General features: G+C 49.9%; 1 protein-coding gene across 1 annotated transcript; it reads right to left on the bottom strand.

The window, feature by feature from the left end:
* Positions 1-7,762: 7,762 nt before the first annotated feature.
* On the bottom strand, positions 7,763-13,798 carry SHISA2 (shisa family member 2). Its single transcript, XM_072795735.1, has 2 exons — positions 13,465-13,798; positions 7,763-9,978 (listed from the first exon to the last, which is right to left on the bottom strand). Exons 1-2 carry the CDS (start codon positions 13,796-13,798, stop codon positions 9,425-9,427), a joined length of 888 nt encoding a protein of 295 aa, XP_072651836.1. The 3' UTR covers positions 7,763-9,424.
* Positions 13,799-15,316: the final 1,518 nt, after the last annotated feature.

The raw sequence follows: 15,316 nt of genomic DNA, 5'->3' as shown, positions 1-15,316 counted from the left end.
AAGTTGCAGGGCTCTGTCAGTCCACTGAGCAGACAGCAGGAAGTTTGAGAACCCGGGGCCTTCACGGTAAGATGCTGATGGGGGAGAGCATGGGTGGTGCCACCCGTGTGCGCTCCTGCGCTGGGCTCGAACTCTGCCCGCCCCAGGGCCCGGGCTGGGAGGGTATCAGACACCCCTTCTCGCCGCCCTTTGGAACACAAGCTGTCCTCCAACACAGATGGAAGATGTGTTGAGATGTAGAGCTGAGCCAAAGTCCTGGCCACACGCAGCTTCTATTCTAGAGGGAGAGGCAGACAATAAACAAAAGTATAGGGCAGCCCGGGTGGCTCAGCGGTTTAGCGCCGCCTTCAGCCCAGGGCGTGATCCTGGGGACCCGGGATCGAGTCCCGCATCGGGCGCCCTGCATGGAGCCTGCTTCTCCCTCTGCCTGTGTCTCTGCCTCTCTCTGTGTCACAAATAAATAAATAAATAAAATCTTTAAAAAAACAAAAACAAAAAACCCCCAAAAGAATATATAAGCCGATACCATGTTGTGCAGGACAGATGGCGTCTTAGCTGGGCTGCTAGAGCAAAAATGCCGTTGACTGGGTGGCTGACAAACAGCGAACCTTTATTTGGCTAATAAGCAACAAACACCATCTAGAGGCTGGAAGACTGTGATCAGGGTGCCTGCAGATTGGGTCTGGGAAGAGCCCTATTCTTGGTTCCTTAAGGGGCCTGGGCTGCTAACCTGGAAATGATTGCAGCAACATGTGGGGAGGTGCGCACGTGTTTCGGGAAGCACACGCCCTGTGGATGATGTCAAGGGGGCTCCTCATTCTGCATTCTACTCTACGGCAAATCCAGGCCACTGGGTGCACTGAACACCACACGGGCAGTGCTCCAAAGTGAATTGTAGCCATGAGGTTCTCACATAGTTCTAACTCACTTTCTATTAATCATAGGCTGGATGTGGGCTGGACTACTGTTTGCTGAGCACAGTGTTTTCTTATAACTATACTGTGAAAAACAGCAGTCATTGAACTACATGAATTCCTCATACTTCTCAGTAAAGGATTCCTGAATGCATATTGATCCTTAGATAGTCAACAAAGGAGTCCTGTTCTAAAACACCTTTCATTAGATATAAAATTTCTTGGGGCATCTGGGTGGCTCAGTGGTTGAGTGTCTGCTTTTGGCTCAGGTCGTGATCCTGGGGTCCTAGGATCGAGTCCTGCAACAAGGCTCCTCACAGGAGCCTGCTTCTCCCTCTGTTCATGTCTCTGCCTCTCTCTTTGTGTCTCTCATGAATAAATAAATAAAATCTTTGAAAACAAATTTCTTAAAATGAATGCAGAAATATTGTACTGATTAAAAAAAAAGAAGAAAATGAAAACTTAGAGTGATTAATACATCACTACAGATCACTCTTAGTCCTCCAATTTATTATCAGGAGAAATTGTTTTAAGATGGCTGTAGTGACTTCAAACTTTTGCCATCCTCTCATAGTTCTGTTGGACCAAATGTTGGGAGTCAACCTGTCACAAAAATCTAGATGGGAGCAGCAAGTATTCTTATAGAGTTTGCCACGAGAAGGATCTAAAACAGGACTAAAGTTCTCTTCTGTCTCAGGCATTGTTAACTGAATGGCTATTTGAAAATTTTTGTGAGCAGAGAAAAATCTGTGTTCCAGTCCATAATGTCAAGTTATATTGGATGCTACTTTTCAATAAATATGGCATTGCCTTGGCCTAAGGATGTCTCAATAAATTCCTTTTGAAATGCTTAAAATCTCTATGTCCAAATACATTTTCTACCTCTACCTCCACATGTGCACTGGACGCAGGTATTGTGCTGGGTGCAGAGGCGTCATTTACAGTTGAAGTGTTAGTCTCCATCCTTGAGAAACTCGCCATCTCAGGGGACACCTACATAATTCAATGTGGCACCAAGCAGCGTGACACAAGTGCTGTAGAGAACAAAGGGGAATTACACCCAGTGTGTGTGAAAGGAGCAGAGAGCAGCACTGTGCCCTCCCCGGTCTCTACCTCCCTTAGTTCCCAAAGCCCAATCTCTAAGGTTTACTGGATAACATGAAGACAGAAGAACAACAAAGGATCAACAAAGAATACGGCGAGGTGAGGTTTTAAAGATAGTTTAAAATTCAGCCAAAAGACCCCCACTTACATAAAAGCAGAGCTGCCGAAAGGCAGCCTACAGAACCAGTACCACGATGGAGAAAACTGAGGTAGCCAGCACTGCCATATTATGTCAACCCACATAACTGCCCCCTGAGCAGACGTGATGCTGAGTCCCATTTTGACCAACTGAAGATCCAAGAGGCGTCCTGGCTTGCCACACACTTCAGGGATGGAAGAAGAACTTGGATCCAACTCCCACCTCCTCCCAAGTCCGTGCTTTATAAATAAAACAAAGGACTATGCTCAAGCGGGGCCCTCAAAAAGATGCCTGCAAAGTCCCGACCAGTGCAGCTGCCCAAGGAATGCTATTAAACCCAGTTCTGATGGAACATTGAGTTTTTATTTTTGCCTTGAAATGAGACACACTGAGTTCTCCCAGTCACTGACTTGATACACAGCTGTCATAAGTAGATTAATATATTTGCAACATGTATATCAGAAAGAGGAGGAAAATCCTAAGACCCATTCGGGTCACAAAGCCTAGTGTCAGCTAGAAGGACTCCAGTTACTGACTTCCACCCCCACCCTTCCCACCCTACTGTGTGGGACTGCGGTGGGGCAGCTGAGCCCCCGCTGGCCATCTAGGCTCTGCCAACAGGGGGCACTAGAGGGAGAGAGACTGAGGGAACACAAGGGCAAGGTCCTGCCTGTCTCCTGACCTATCCGGGTCCACAGACACAGCCTTCACCTTGGCAGCAGTTGGCACCAGTGTCCAGCTTTGAAAAAAAATTGCATTCCCAGAGCCAACCATGCGGTGTCCCAGTCAGCAGGTGCCCCCTCTCAGCATGACAGGGCCTTTCCTTCAAGCACCTGGATTCTAAGACCCCGCCTGCCCCACACCTCACTTCTTCCCTTTGTTCCTTTGGCCCTAGAGGTAGTAACTGCCTCAAGTCATCACTAGCTCTGCATTGCCTCAGTTTCCCCTTTTGCTGTTTCAGTTCCTTAACACCTGTCTAACCATCTCTTTTTACAAATTCTCTGTCGCAAATAACTGGTGTGACAATGGCCACATCTACTAAAGGCAAACATTCATATACCCCGACACAGCAGTTCCTCTCCTGGAGTTCCACCCAAGAGAGCTGAGTGCTTGTGTTCACCAAAACACGTGTTTAAAAATGTTTGTAACAGCCCAAAACTGGGAGTAACCCAAATGTCCATCAACAGTAGAGAGGACAATTTAGTATATCGATGGCATTTTTTATGCTAGAATACTACACGGCAGTGAAAAGGCACTGCGGCTCCCTCCAACGTCAGTCACAACACAGAGCAAAAGAGGCTGGACATGGAAAAGTATGTGTTGTATGATCCCACATGCATGAAGTTCAAAACCAGGCAAAGCTCACCTATGGTGAGAGACTGCGGCAGAGCCCTTGTCTTTGAAGCGAACTGTCAACAGAATTCTTTCTGCCTCTTGACCTTGATGATGGTTTATTGAGCTGTACGCTGAAGACTGTGTGCTTTACTGTGTGTAGAAAATGATGCAGTGAATGTTCCTGACTGAGCCCCAGCTGGTTCAGAGGGATGCCAACTGGCAGTCTAGAAAGGTTCCATAGGTACAGCCAGAGCTAGTGGAGGTACAGGGAGGAGAGAGATCCTGTGAATTTACACAGCAACAGCACAGAGAAATAAGGCCATTTCGGGCATCACAAAAAGTGGTATTGATTTGAGGGTCACAGGAAGCCACTTCTGTGCAAATCTCTTAGGCAACGCTAGAAATACTAACGCAGGTAAAACTGGTTATTGAAAGAAAAATAAGGAAAACCTCCTAATGCAGTTCTAAGGATCTATCTATTCATCTGTGACATATTTTGTCAATATAAATTATGTATTTCTTTGTATTGAGCAGGTTAAAAGTATCTGAAAAGAAATTATATGTGTATTATAAAAATTATAAAAGCCTATCAGATGCCACTAGCATCGTGCTACGCTATGTCCTTTGTCTCCACACCAACCCGAGGAGGTAGGTGTTGCAGATCCCCTTTTCCAGAGACAGGAAAGCCTATGTTGAAGGCACACGGCCGGTGGTGGAGATGGGTTCTAACTAGGGTCCATTCATCTCCAGAGGAAGTGCGACAAAACCAGTTACAGCTGAGACAGGGAGAGATGAGCGCTGCAGACCAGCTCCAGTTTTAAAAAATCAGTCAAGAATTGAGACCAGAGTTGAATGAGATAGCCTCATAGAAGAAGTTACTTCTGTTTCAAATTTTCCTGTGATCATTCTGTACACATATGTATACACATGTGGTAATTTTATATACATGTTGCAGATGGCAATCAGTCTTCTGCAGTTATTATGTCTGAGTAAATAATGTCTTGTGTAACCTATGATTTTTCTAAATGAAAAGACCTACACTTCAAGATAGTTGAAACTGGGATGCAAGGTTTCTGTTTAAAATCAATCTTAAGGCTGCCACCATAAACTTTACCCCTTTTATCATCCCTCATTTAAAAGCTTTTTTTTTAAAGCATTAATTTTAAATTTCTTGTTCTTGATTTGAGTCTAGTTCCTTCAATTTGGTGTAGAAATGTTGAAGGCATGCTAAAGATTTAAACTGTGAACAGCACAGTGACCCTCACTGCCAACTCCCTGCGTAAAACTGTAACGTTATCTCAGAGTTACGCTGTCATGGTGCTGTGGGGTTATAGTCAACAATCAAAAACACTGAACTTCTTGGACAGGAGTAACTGTTTCTCTAGGGTTTTTAATTCTTCCATCTCTCACCGATAAAGGATTCTATCCGGAAGAACAGAGGGCAAAGAAAAGCAAATGCAAATCACACACTAAAAAATGCTTACCTAGCATATCTCTAATTTTTGGTTAAAGAGTTAATAATTTCTAACTCTTTGTCATCTCTCACCGACTCAACCCCTCCAAGGCACTTGAAGCCCAGTAACATTCATGTTTTCAATTAAGAAAAACATTTCAGAAGGCAAAAGAAATTTTCTATATAAGTATTTTGGAATGAATAGGCTGAATGAAAATAGCTGATCTCTGGCTCTCAAAAAAACAGAGAGAAAGGGCGAGGGGTAGCAGGGTGGAAATGTCCTCAAGGCTCTAGCATCTAAGAAGGAAAAGAAAAGGAGGATTAACGTTGAGTGATGAGGAATGGTGTTCTCATTTGTATGCATGATTTATTCCTCCTTGCAATATTTAGGCTGCTCCTTTTAAAAATGAAAGGGGCTCAAAGTTGAACACAAAGGGTGCACCTTCCCCAGTGGCCAGGTCCAGACCTACTGCCGGCCCCCCGGGGAGCCCACGCACTTCCCTGGGTTGTGAAAGCCACTGCCACCACCTCCTCCCTGAGCTTCCTCCACTCAAGATCATACAGCTTGCTCGGACGCTTTGTCTCCTGCTCCAGAGGCAAGGAAAATAAGCAGAATGGGGAAGCGATCACAGGTTTTAAGAATCCTAGAAAGTTCCCTTCGCTGTTACTGCTCATAAATTCTTGGCTTAGCAGTCACTCAGCAGGTCCAGAAGGGCGGGCAAGTTCCTGGGCTGCTCCTTGTCCATCCTAATGACAGGCGGGTTAGTGGACTTTCTCTGTCTGCACGTCATAAGCCTTCTCCCCAAATTCCAACAAGCTTCGCCAAGCACATACCTCCAGCAGAGGTCTGCAGTGGACAGTGTAGGAAAATACAGAGTACACATTTGCGCCAGTTCTGACGGAAGAAGCCCAGGCTAAATTAGTGAGAAGTCTGGGTTCTGAAGTCCCTTCAACAGAAACAAACGTATTCAAGCATTTAAAAAGCATAAGCAATCAAAGGCAAGTAGGCTGCTCTTCCATTTAAATGGCTTTTACTGAATCACTGAGGGTGTGCGTGGTAGAGACAGAATGTGAATTTGCAGGAAACGGGGCCTCTGACGCAGACAGGGAGTACGTGCGAGTGCTGTTACCAGGCAGGGGCCAGACCCTTCCCTGGGGTTCGCACCACTGAAACTTTTCTCCCGTGTCCAGTCCATTTGCGGACATCTGCCCTAACTTTCCTCGCCAACTGGGTTCTGATTGTCACGGTTTCTTCAGGCAGAAGGCACTTCTGAAGGCAACTTAAACCCTAATTTGTATAAAACAAGGAGAAAAGATCAGTCATAGAATTCATGAAATAAAACTGTGCAGTCTTGAGAAAAATGAGCTCGTGGTAAATTTAATATGGGAAATATTAGCTAAGCAGCTAGGAACATAATCAGAAGTGGAACTCTAGCCTGAAACTAGGAGTATTGCAGAGTAAACACGCCAGACCTAGGTGCATTTGTCTTAATGGTCTTTTTGCCACTTTGAATGTTGATATTATTGTTAAATTGTAACTTTTTCAGCCACAGCAGGAAGGATAGGAGATAAGCAGCTTCCCCGAGGCCCTTAAATGGAAAGAGCTGGCTAATTTCTTCTTTCAACCAGAGGGTCTTTCTGTCCCACACAGAGGAATACAGAAATCCCCAGAACCATCATGATCCAAGAAAGAAATGTACAGTAACAAACTATTCTATTTGTAACTGCTCCTCCCCCCACCCCCAGCCCCCGACATTGAAATACTTCTCCTGGGTGCAAACTATACTTTACAGATTCTGATTTCATGATAGGATGGAAGGTATCCTTAAACCAACTGTTTGACCTTTTACTTTGAAAGCTCAACTTCTTGAGTGTTTTTACCAAAACTGAAAAGGCCTGAGGGTTCTTCCAATAATGTTATCTATACTTTTGGAAAGACCTGGTTGCCCTCCCTCACTAGGTGAAGAACTCGTTAAAATGCACTTTTGCTTTCAGCATATTTAATACCACATAGGAAAGAAATAGTCGCAGAGAAGCCAGCACTCCCCGTCCCTCTATGTTAAGAAAGGCCTGTCAAAGATGTCACAGAGCAACTCCTGCGTCAGCAAAGGGTGGACTAGACTACGAATTGATGAACAAAGACCAATGGCCAAATCTGGTCCACTGCCTAGTTTTTATGGCCCGAGAGTTTAGAATGGTTTTTACATTTTGAAATTGTTGAGAAAAAACAAAACAAGTATTTTGTGACATTTGAAAATTGTATGGAATTCAAACATCAGTGTCCATCAGTAAGGTGTTAATTGGAACACGGCCATACTCATATGTTTATGTATCCCCATGGCTGCTTTTGTGTGACGATGGCAAAGTCAAATAGTTGGTAGAGACCATCTGGCCTGCAAAACCTAAAATATTTACTCTCTGGCTCCTGCCCAGAAAAAAAAAAAAAAAGTTTGCCAATCTCTAGGCTGAGTGATCCCTGAGATCCTTTTCGTCTCCACATTTCTAGGAATTTTACTTTAATAACCCAGAATCCTCCATCAAGGACAAGATTTAGAACATGCATTAGCCACATACTACAGTAATCCCAAAAGACTGAATCTTTTGTGTTGTCAACACTTCCCATGGAATACGTGAAATAATACTACTAGAATATACATATAAATTTTGCTGATATTGATTACTTTTAAAGGTAGGCTCTTGGTTCTAGAAAGCAATATTTATCATTCTTTAGCCATTTTATTACGTTACTAGTTTTAATAAACCACCTGAAAAGTTACCAAGTAAAACAAAAATGAAAAAAACCCAACTCCCTTGGAATTCATACCATAAAATATTTATTAGTAAGTAAAATGATTTCCCCTGCCTTTGTTGCTTAAAAAATTTTGAGCATCTTCATTGATACCACTTGCCAACAATGGTTTTACATCATTCAGTCATGAGAGAGGGGGATGATAGAGAGGAGAGAATAGGGTAGATAATGAACGGATGGACGGGTAGATAAATAAACGATAGATATAAATGTGTGTAAGACCATACCTTACAACGTTTTTGTTTAATTGCAAATCTCGGTTTTGCCAGCAGTTGGAAATTTGCTTGCACATACTTAGATTTACTTCTTTCAAGTAAACAATACAGAGACTCACTTAAATTTCATAATTCAGAACACTAGTAATGAATACAGTGCTTGTTGAGAACTAAGAGAGGAAAACAAAAACTAACCTCGAGAGGGAAGAAAGGCAGTATCTCTTTGAAAAGCTGTTCTCTTGACTTAACAGTCCTCACTGCCTGAAAAATAAGCCATTTTGATAATAAGACTATAAAAAGCCTTATGATTTGCAAAGTAAATTCTATTTGTGGTTTAAATTTCATCCCAAGTCTCAGGTTATGGCTGAGAAGCTATATGAAGTATCTTTGTAAACCATTTCTTTGAATTTTTATAGGAAAACGAGAATGTTTTTTATCAGATCTAGGCAGAAATGCTGATCTTCATTTATAACAGGAATTACCTGCACACAGTACCATACAGACATGGGGATCCTGAAGCCAAATAGAATGAATGACAAGCCATACCACACGGTAAAATTCAAAGTAACTTGGAGAAGTAGCAGGTGACTGTTTTGGATTTCAATAAAAAAAAAAAAAAAAAAAAAAAAACATCTAATTACTTATCAGATGTCACTCTAATGCCAGAAAATTAGATGATATGATCAAGAGTGAGATGAATGGTTGTATTACTACGCCACTGGCTACTTCCAAGACTGAAATAATCCCAGAGTTCTGAAATGTCCTTAGTTAAGTAACTATACAATTTCTTTCAGTCTCTTTTTAATGTAGAAAATCACTTTGTAATAAGATCTCTACACAAGGTAAAAAAGCACAAAATAGACCCCCCCCCCAAAAGCACAAAAATAGACAAAATATATATATCTTTTTACAATGAAATGAAGATGTGCCTGTGAAACACTGAGATCGAGGACTAATCTCAGGGAGTTCCTACTGGATTTCCCTTTATAATAGTTTTGTTCTTTACATCTTCCCCTGAAACTTGGATGCTTATAAAAATCTTACCCAGGTAAAAGGGAGGGAACAAGTATTCTGATCTTGTACAGTAAAAAACAAAAAGAGACAATAATAAGGATACAGTGAGAACCCTTAGTCTATCCCATCACAAAATTCTTCTGACAGCCAGACCTCAGGAGCATATAAGGCCCAAGCATCTGTCACACAACCACTGGCAACAACATGGGCATCTCCAGATGATGCTTTTTTCCATTGGAAATCAATCATGCGCTGGGAGGAAACATCCAGAAAGGCTAACTTGGAAAGAAATGTTTCATACACTTGGGGGCAAACGAAGCCATCGAGGAGAAGGGGGCTGTCCGCACCAGCAACATGGGCAGACCTCCACTTAGATCTTTTGGTCCAAGTGCATAGCTTCTCCATGCTCCTGTCTCATTAGGAGCCTGGTCGCGCCCCGGGTTACACAGTCACAGCCGGGTACATCTTCTGTTCGCTGTTAGTGTGAGGGAAGGGCGCCTGGATCTGCCTGTAGCCCGTCTGCAGGCTGTCCAGGAAAGGGGGCACAGGAGTCATAGGCACCGAGTCATGCTGTACCGTGTACCCCACATATGGGGGATGTAGGTACTGCCCTTGATGGGGCACAATCTGGGTGGCCTGCTGACAGTTCAGCACAGAGAAATTTGTGGGCATGTTGACATACACGTTGTTCATGGTCCCCTCGGGCAAGCAGCAGTTGGTCTGTGACCTTGTTGGGGGTGCCCTGGCCCCCGAGTTGGCACTAGAACTGGAGCTGGCAGCTGTGCTGGACTGGCGGGAGGACGAGCCCCTTGAAGTGCTGGCACTGGGGATCATGGGGATGGTCTCCATCAGGCGGTTCCCTCCGGGGGCGCGGCTCTGCTGGGGCTCCTGCTTAGGCCGGAGACATCTGCAGCAACAAGCGGCCACCAGGGACCCCAAGATGATGAAGGCGACAAAGACGGACCCAACAATGAGGAATGGCACGTAGATGGGGACTAAAGGATAAAAACACATCATCATGATTTATTCTAAGAATGCAGTAAAAATAGGTGCTTGGCAGCAGAGATACATAAATGAGCAACACCCACACCCGGCACTGAAGGACCAGAGCTGGGCCTCCTTGGCTGGGCCGGTCTGTGTGCTTCTTAGCAGCCCATGGGACGCCCTTGTCCCTTTGTCAGGCACTCAGGGCAGGTGCTAGGGCCCCCTCGGCACCACCCAGAGCAAAATGGTTAACATTTGCAGCTAGGCTGGCCCACCCAACACGGCTGAGACAGATGTCCAATTTAGCAAAAATATGAATTTTATGTCCTGAGACTTCTAAGATTCCTACAATAACTAAACTGCTCAAACTTAAGTCTGCCCTCACAAATAGCTGTAGGACCTGCATAGAAATGAATTACATTGTTTAAGAGTCTTTTTTTCCCCCCCAGAAAATTACATTCTTTACAAACCTCTGTTGGCACTTTTGAGCTGTTCTTTTAGGGGCACCTAGGTGGCTCAGTCAGTTAAGCGTCTGCCTTCGGCTCAGGTCATGATCCTGGGGTCCTGGGATCGAGCCCCACATTGGGCTCCCTGTTCAGCGGGGAGCCTGCTTCTCCCTCTCCCACTCCCCCTGCTCATGTTTTCTCTCTCCCAAATAAATAAAATCTTTAAAAAATAAATAAATAAAAAATTTAGGTCTAGCCATGACCTAAATTTTGACCAAACCTGTAATGTAAGGCAAGAGGTCAAAGGGTAAAAAACAAAAAAAACAAAGCACCCTCTACACTCACTTGCCTCTGAGGACTGGTCCTTGGGCCTACCACACACGCTGCATGGTGGAAAGGGGAAGTGAATTCCCAAGAGGGAAGTTATTCCAGGCTACAGGTCAGCACGAAACAATAGACCAAGGATAACAAATGTTGGGAGCAATGAGACCTTTGTTCCAGGAAGAGCCGCCCCCAGTGATCAAGAAGGCACCCAGGTGGGACCAGGGTGGCCGAGGTGGACTGGTGACACCTGGACTTAACAGCATTGGGTTGTGTGTGAAGAGCCACAGGGAAAGCGTGCAGACCATAGAGCAGTAGGCATTATATTTAACAAGTGAGGTTTATTCTGCAAAAACAATGTGAAAGATGAAAATAACATCTTTCCTTAGTTGGTAGCTCCACTTTTACTTAAAACATGCTTTTGGAAGCCATAGGGCTAGCACTCTAGGGCTTCCAGAAGCCAGACACACTGGCTGATGGGGGCAGAGAGGAGGCTGCAGAATGCCTCAGGGCCACTGCTGCAGGCTTCCACCCTATGTTACAAAGAATCAGGGTTTTTAAAAGATTCTATTTATTTGAGGGAGAAGGACGAGGCAGAGGGAGAAGCAGACTCCTTGCTGAGCAGGGAGCCTGATGCGGGGCTTGATCCCAGGACCCCGGGATCATGACCCAAGCCGAAGGCAGACGCTTAGCCCTATGAGCCACCCAGGCGCCGGTGTTTGGGGTGTGCTCCCGCCCACTGCCTTGACTATTTGATCGGAAAATACATAAGGACAGGAACCAGGCTCCCGAGTCCCAGCAAAGCACAGGGCCAGCGCAGTGTACAGGACAGCCAGCACTTGGGGGAAAGGCCCATTTCTCCTGCACCTCTGAGGTCGAATTCATCAAGAACCCTTGAACCATGTCCTAGAGCAGTGGCCTTTCTAATTATCAGCACTCTGATATTCCTGACGGCGGGGTTTTGAGAACATAGGGCCACACGGAGTCCTGGGAGAATAATGCCTCATGAAGTAAAACTCTGCTTGGTATTTCACCAAAGGCTGGCATTTGACGATTTCCTAAACCTTCACTGCTGAGGAATAAACACTGCATTTACACAATGCCCCCCCCCCTCCCCTTAACAGGGAGAAACACTTGCTCCAGAGCTCGCAGCACAGCAGGTGTTCAGACCATGGTACCGTTCTAACAGGCTAGCAGTAACACACTGGAGCAGGGGACGCAGGTGATAAATATTTCATTCTCCAAATACCTTATTAGGATGTAAACAAATAAAAGTAAAAAAAAAAAAAAAATGCTCCAAACATAGAAACTAGCTGAAAGCAGCGTAAGTTCACAGAATGAGTTTGGGGCAGAAAGAACTATTTCTCCTTCCAGGATTTTTAACGAGGAAAGTAAATAACTGCACAGAGGTGAAGAATGCAGTGCTCCCCATAAACTCTCTGCACCACTTGATTAGGCATGTTGTCCTTCTGGACTGTAGGAGAGAAGTGAGAATAACAGAATTTTCAGGAAAAAGATTTAAAACTAGAGTGAAGAAGGCACCCACGCACATCATGAAATGTGCCTCATGAAACGTCAGCTGCCTCCTGCTTTGTCCAAAGTCAACCCCAACTTTTTAGAGACTGCTGATGAGCCCAACTTAGCAGATCCATCAAGGGAGCAGTTCTGACTCTGGCTCATTTCTCAAGGTTCTATCCCACCACCACACACCCTGCAACAACGAGCTAGAACTTTAAGATGCCACCTGTTCTGGAATTACTACTCTCAGTTCTGTACTCTTCAGAGTCAAGGCTGGGGGACAATAGGAGTAACTTGCTCATAAAAAGCCTGACTGCAAAGGGAACAGCACTGAAGAGAGGGGCCTCTTACCAGGCCCAGGAGACAGTTCTGTAAACACGGGGCCACGCAGTGCCAAAGCTCAGGCAGCTTAAACCCTGGCTCAGCGCACTGATAAGAAGTCCTCTCCTTAGCATAACCAGCTGCAGAAGGAGGCATCCATCCATGACGCGTCTGCCATTTGACCTCTACCTCTAGCCCGATGCTAAATCCTCCCTTCTGTCCTCAAGCACACACTAGTGCAGACCCTCGAGGGACACGGTCTGTGAGGTTTCTGAAGAATGAAGGAAGTGCAATCTATCAAATTCGTTCGTGGATTTGTTTAGGTTTCCAGCTCTGGCTTTGGCAACTTGAAAAAATAAAGAATTTTAAAAAGAAAAAAAAAAAACAACTAAAACCACAAAGAGCAAGCTTGGGCATGGCTCTAATGTCACACCTACTAAGTCTGAGCGGTCAGGAGAACTGCCCAGAAACCAGAGAGGCCGGGGGCCCTGCAGCCAAGCGCTCCAGGGGATGGGAATGCCCCGGGGTCTGGCACAGCGCAGCATCCCACGGGAAGGTCCTGAGGAGCTGCCTGCCATGGACGAGGCGCCCTCGCCATTTCCCCAGGTACCACCACGACGCTCACCCCTACTAGGAGTTAGACCCACGAAGGCAGGAGGTGTGGCAGGGGAAACCGAGGTCCCCGGCCAGGAGGCCTGCGGGGCCGTCTGCACCTCCACGCTGCCTTACGTGGGTGCGTAGTTTTCTTCGCAAAGTCCAAGCCCAGCCAGTCTATGGGTGACAGATGGGGAAACTGAGGCTCGGGGCGCCGCTCAGCACGGGTTAACAGCTGGGCCGGGGTGCCCCCGCCGCCGCCGCCGCCCCCGCCGCGCTCCCCGCCGCGCGCCCTACCTGCCGCGCCGTCCGGGCCGTCCTTGTCCGCCCGGCCCGGCTCGCCCGCGCCCTGCTGCCGGTCGTTGTCGCAGCCGCCCTGGTCCAGGCGCGCCTCGGCGCTGGAGCAGCAGTAGCGCAGCGCGCAGCTGCCGCAGCAGATGGTGGCGTCGCCGCCGTCGAAGCGCTCGGGGCACTGGAAGCCGAGGCGCCAGACGCCCTGCGCGTCCAGCCAGCCGTGGCAGTACTCGCCGCTCGCCCGCGCCCCCGCCGCCAGCAGCGCGGCCAGCAGCAGCTGCAGCAGCGAGGCGGCGCCCCGGGGCGCGGCGGCGGGCGAGCCGCGTCCGCCCCACATGGCACCACCCCGGGCGCGGGCGGCGCGGCTCCAGGGGGCGCGCGGCGGGCTCCGCGGCGGCGCGGTCCCCGCGACCCGGCTCCCGGCGGCGCCGACCCGGCCCCGGCCCCGGCCCCGGCCCCTGCCCCGGCCCCTGCCCCTGCCGCCGAGTCCGGAGCGGAGGACGCCCGAGTCCTAAGCCATCCCTCCCTCGGCCGGGGGCGCTGCCTGGAGGGCGGGCGGGCGGCGGGCGGCGGGCGCTGCTGGGGCTGTCGGGGCGCGCGGTCAGAGCGGCCCCGGAGCGGCCGTGCCGCAGCCCCGGGAGGCGTCACCCGCGGCCGGAGCCTCCCCGCGCATCCCCGAGGGGACGCTCCCTCCCGCTGCCCACCCGAAGCCGGGGCGCTGCCGCGGAGCGGAGGCCTCGGGGTCCCGCGCCCGAGTCGAGTCGGGGAGCGCCTCCCCCGCTTTACGCCCCCCTCGGGCGGCGAGACGGGGCCGCGGAGGCGGGCAGCGCGCGCAGGGCTCCGGGCAGCAAGTGCAGCGGCCGGCGGCGCTCAGCCCGCCCAGCCCCGAGCTCGGTCCGCATGGCTCCGGCCGCGCCGCCGGGGCAGCGCTCCCGTCCGCGGGGCGTCCGCGGGGCGGCGGGCCAGTGCCCTCGGCGCAGCCCCGGGAGCCGGCCGGGCGGCTGCTGCTGGGCGCGGGTCCAGGCGGGCGGCTCGCCCCCGGCCCCCGGCCCCCGGCGCCCGGCCCCGCCTCTCCGGCGGCAGCTCGCTCCCGTGGGAGCCCGGCAGCCTCCGTCCGGCCCGCCCGCCCGGGCCGCCGCTTCCCTCGGGAGGGGCGCACGGGCCGGAGCCTCCCACGAGGTCTCGGCCCTCGCGGCCGCGGGGAAGCGGGAAGCGGGGAAGCGGGAAGCGGGAAGCGGGAAGCGGAGCGCGGCGGCCGCCCGCACAGCCCCGGCGCCCGGCTCCCGGCTCCCGGCTCCCGGCTCCGCGCCAGCTCCCACTGCGCTCGCCCGGGCGCTGCGCGGCGCTCTTAAGAGGGGCCGGCGGCGGGGGCTGCGCATGCGCCTGCGCGGGCCGCCCTCCTTCCTCCGCCGCCCTCCCCGCCGCCGGCCGCGCCGAGACGCCGCGAGCCCCGGGCCTTCCGACGCCCGCGGGGCCGCGGGAGGGCGCGGAGGAGCCGCCGGGGCAGGGGCGCCGGCCGCACCGGGCTGGGGAAGGGCCCCGGCTTTCGGTCCGATCCTCAAAACTTCCCCTAAAGGAAGGATTAGAATCGCTTCCGTTTCAGGCCCAGCGTCTCCCCCGCCTCCCGCGGCTCGTGCGGGCTCGGCGCGCCCCAGGCCGCCCTCGGGGAGGTGTGCAGGGCGCGCCCCGGGCCTGCGCCAGGGCAACGAGGGGCCTCCAGGGTCAACGCCGCCAACGTGGCCCCCCCTGGCGGGTCTGGTCGGGTTCTCCCCTCCCTCATTCGGCCGCGGCCGCTTACTGCTGGGGTGAGGCCGGGACGCGCGTCCCTTCGACGCGTGCCTTACGGGAGCAGACA

The sequence above is a fragment of the Canis lupus genome, chromosome 24 (assembly GCF_048164855.1).
Source record: "Canis lupus baileyi chromosome 24, mCanLup2.hap1, whole genome shotgun sequence".
In the NCBI taxonomy this organism is placed as follows: Eukaryota; Metazoa; Chordata; class Mammalia; order Carnivora; family Canidae; genus Canis; species Canis lupus.
This window is presented reverse-complemented; position numbering and strand designations above follow the sequence as displayed.

What these genes read in the sequence shown, in the direction of transcription:
- SHISA2 (XM_072795735.1), bottom strand. Translation starts at nt 13,798, where the DNA reads ATGTGGGGCGGACGCGGCTCGCCCGCCGCCGCGCCCCGGGGCGCCGCC. An exon ending in CGGCCCGGACGGCGCGGCAG is followed by an intron (nt 9,979 to 13,464) that starts GTAGGGCGCGCG and finishes TTTATCCTTTAG; the next exon opens with TCCCCATCTACGTGCCATTC.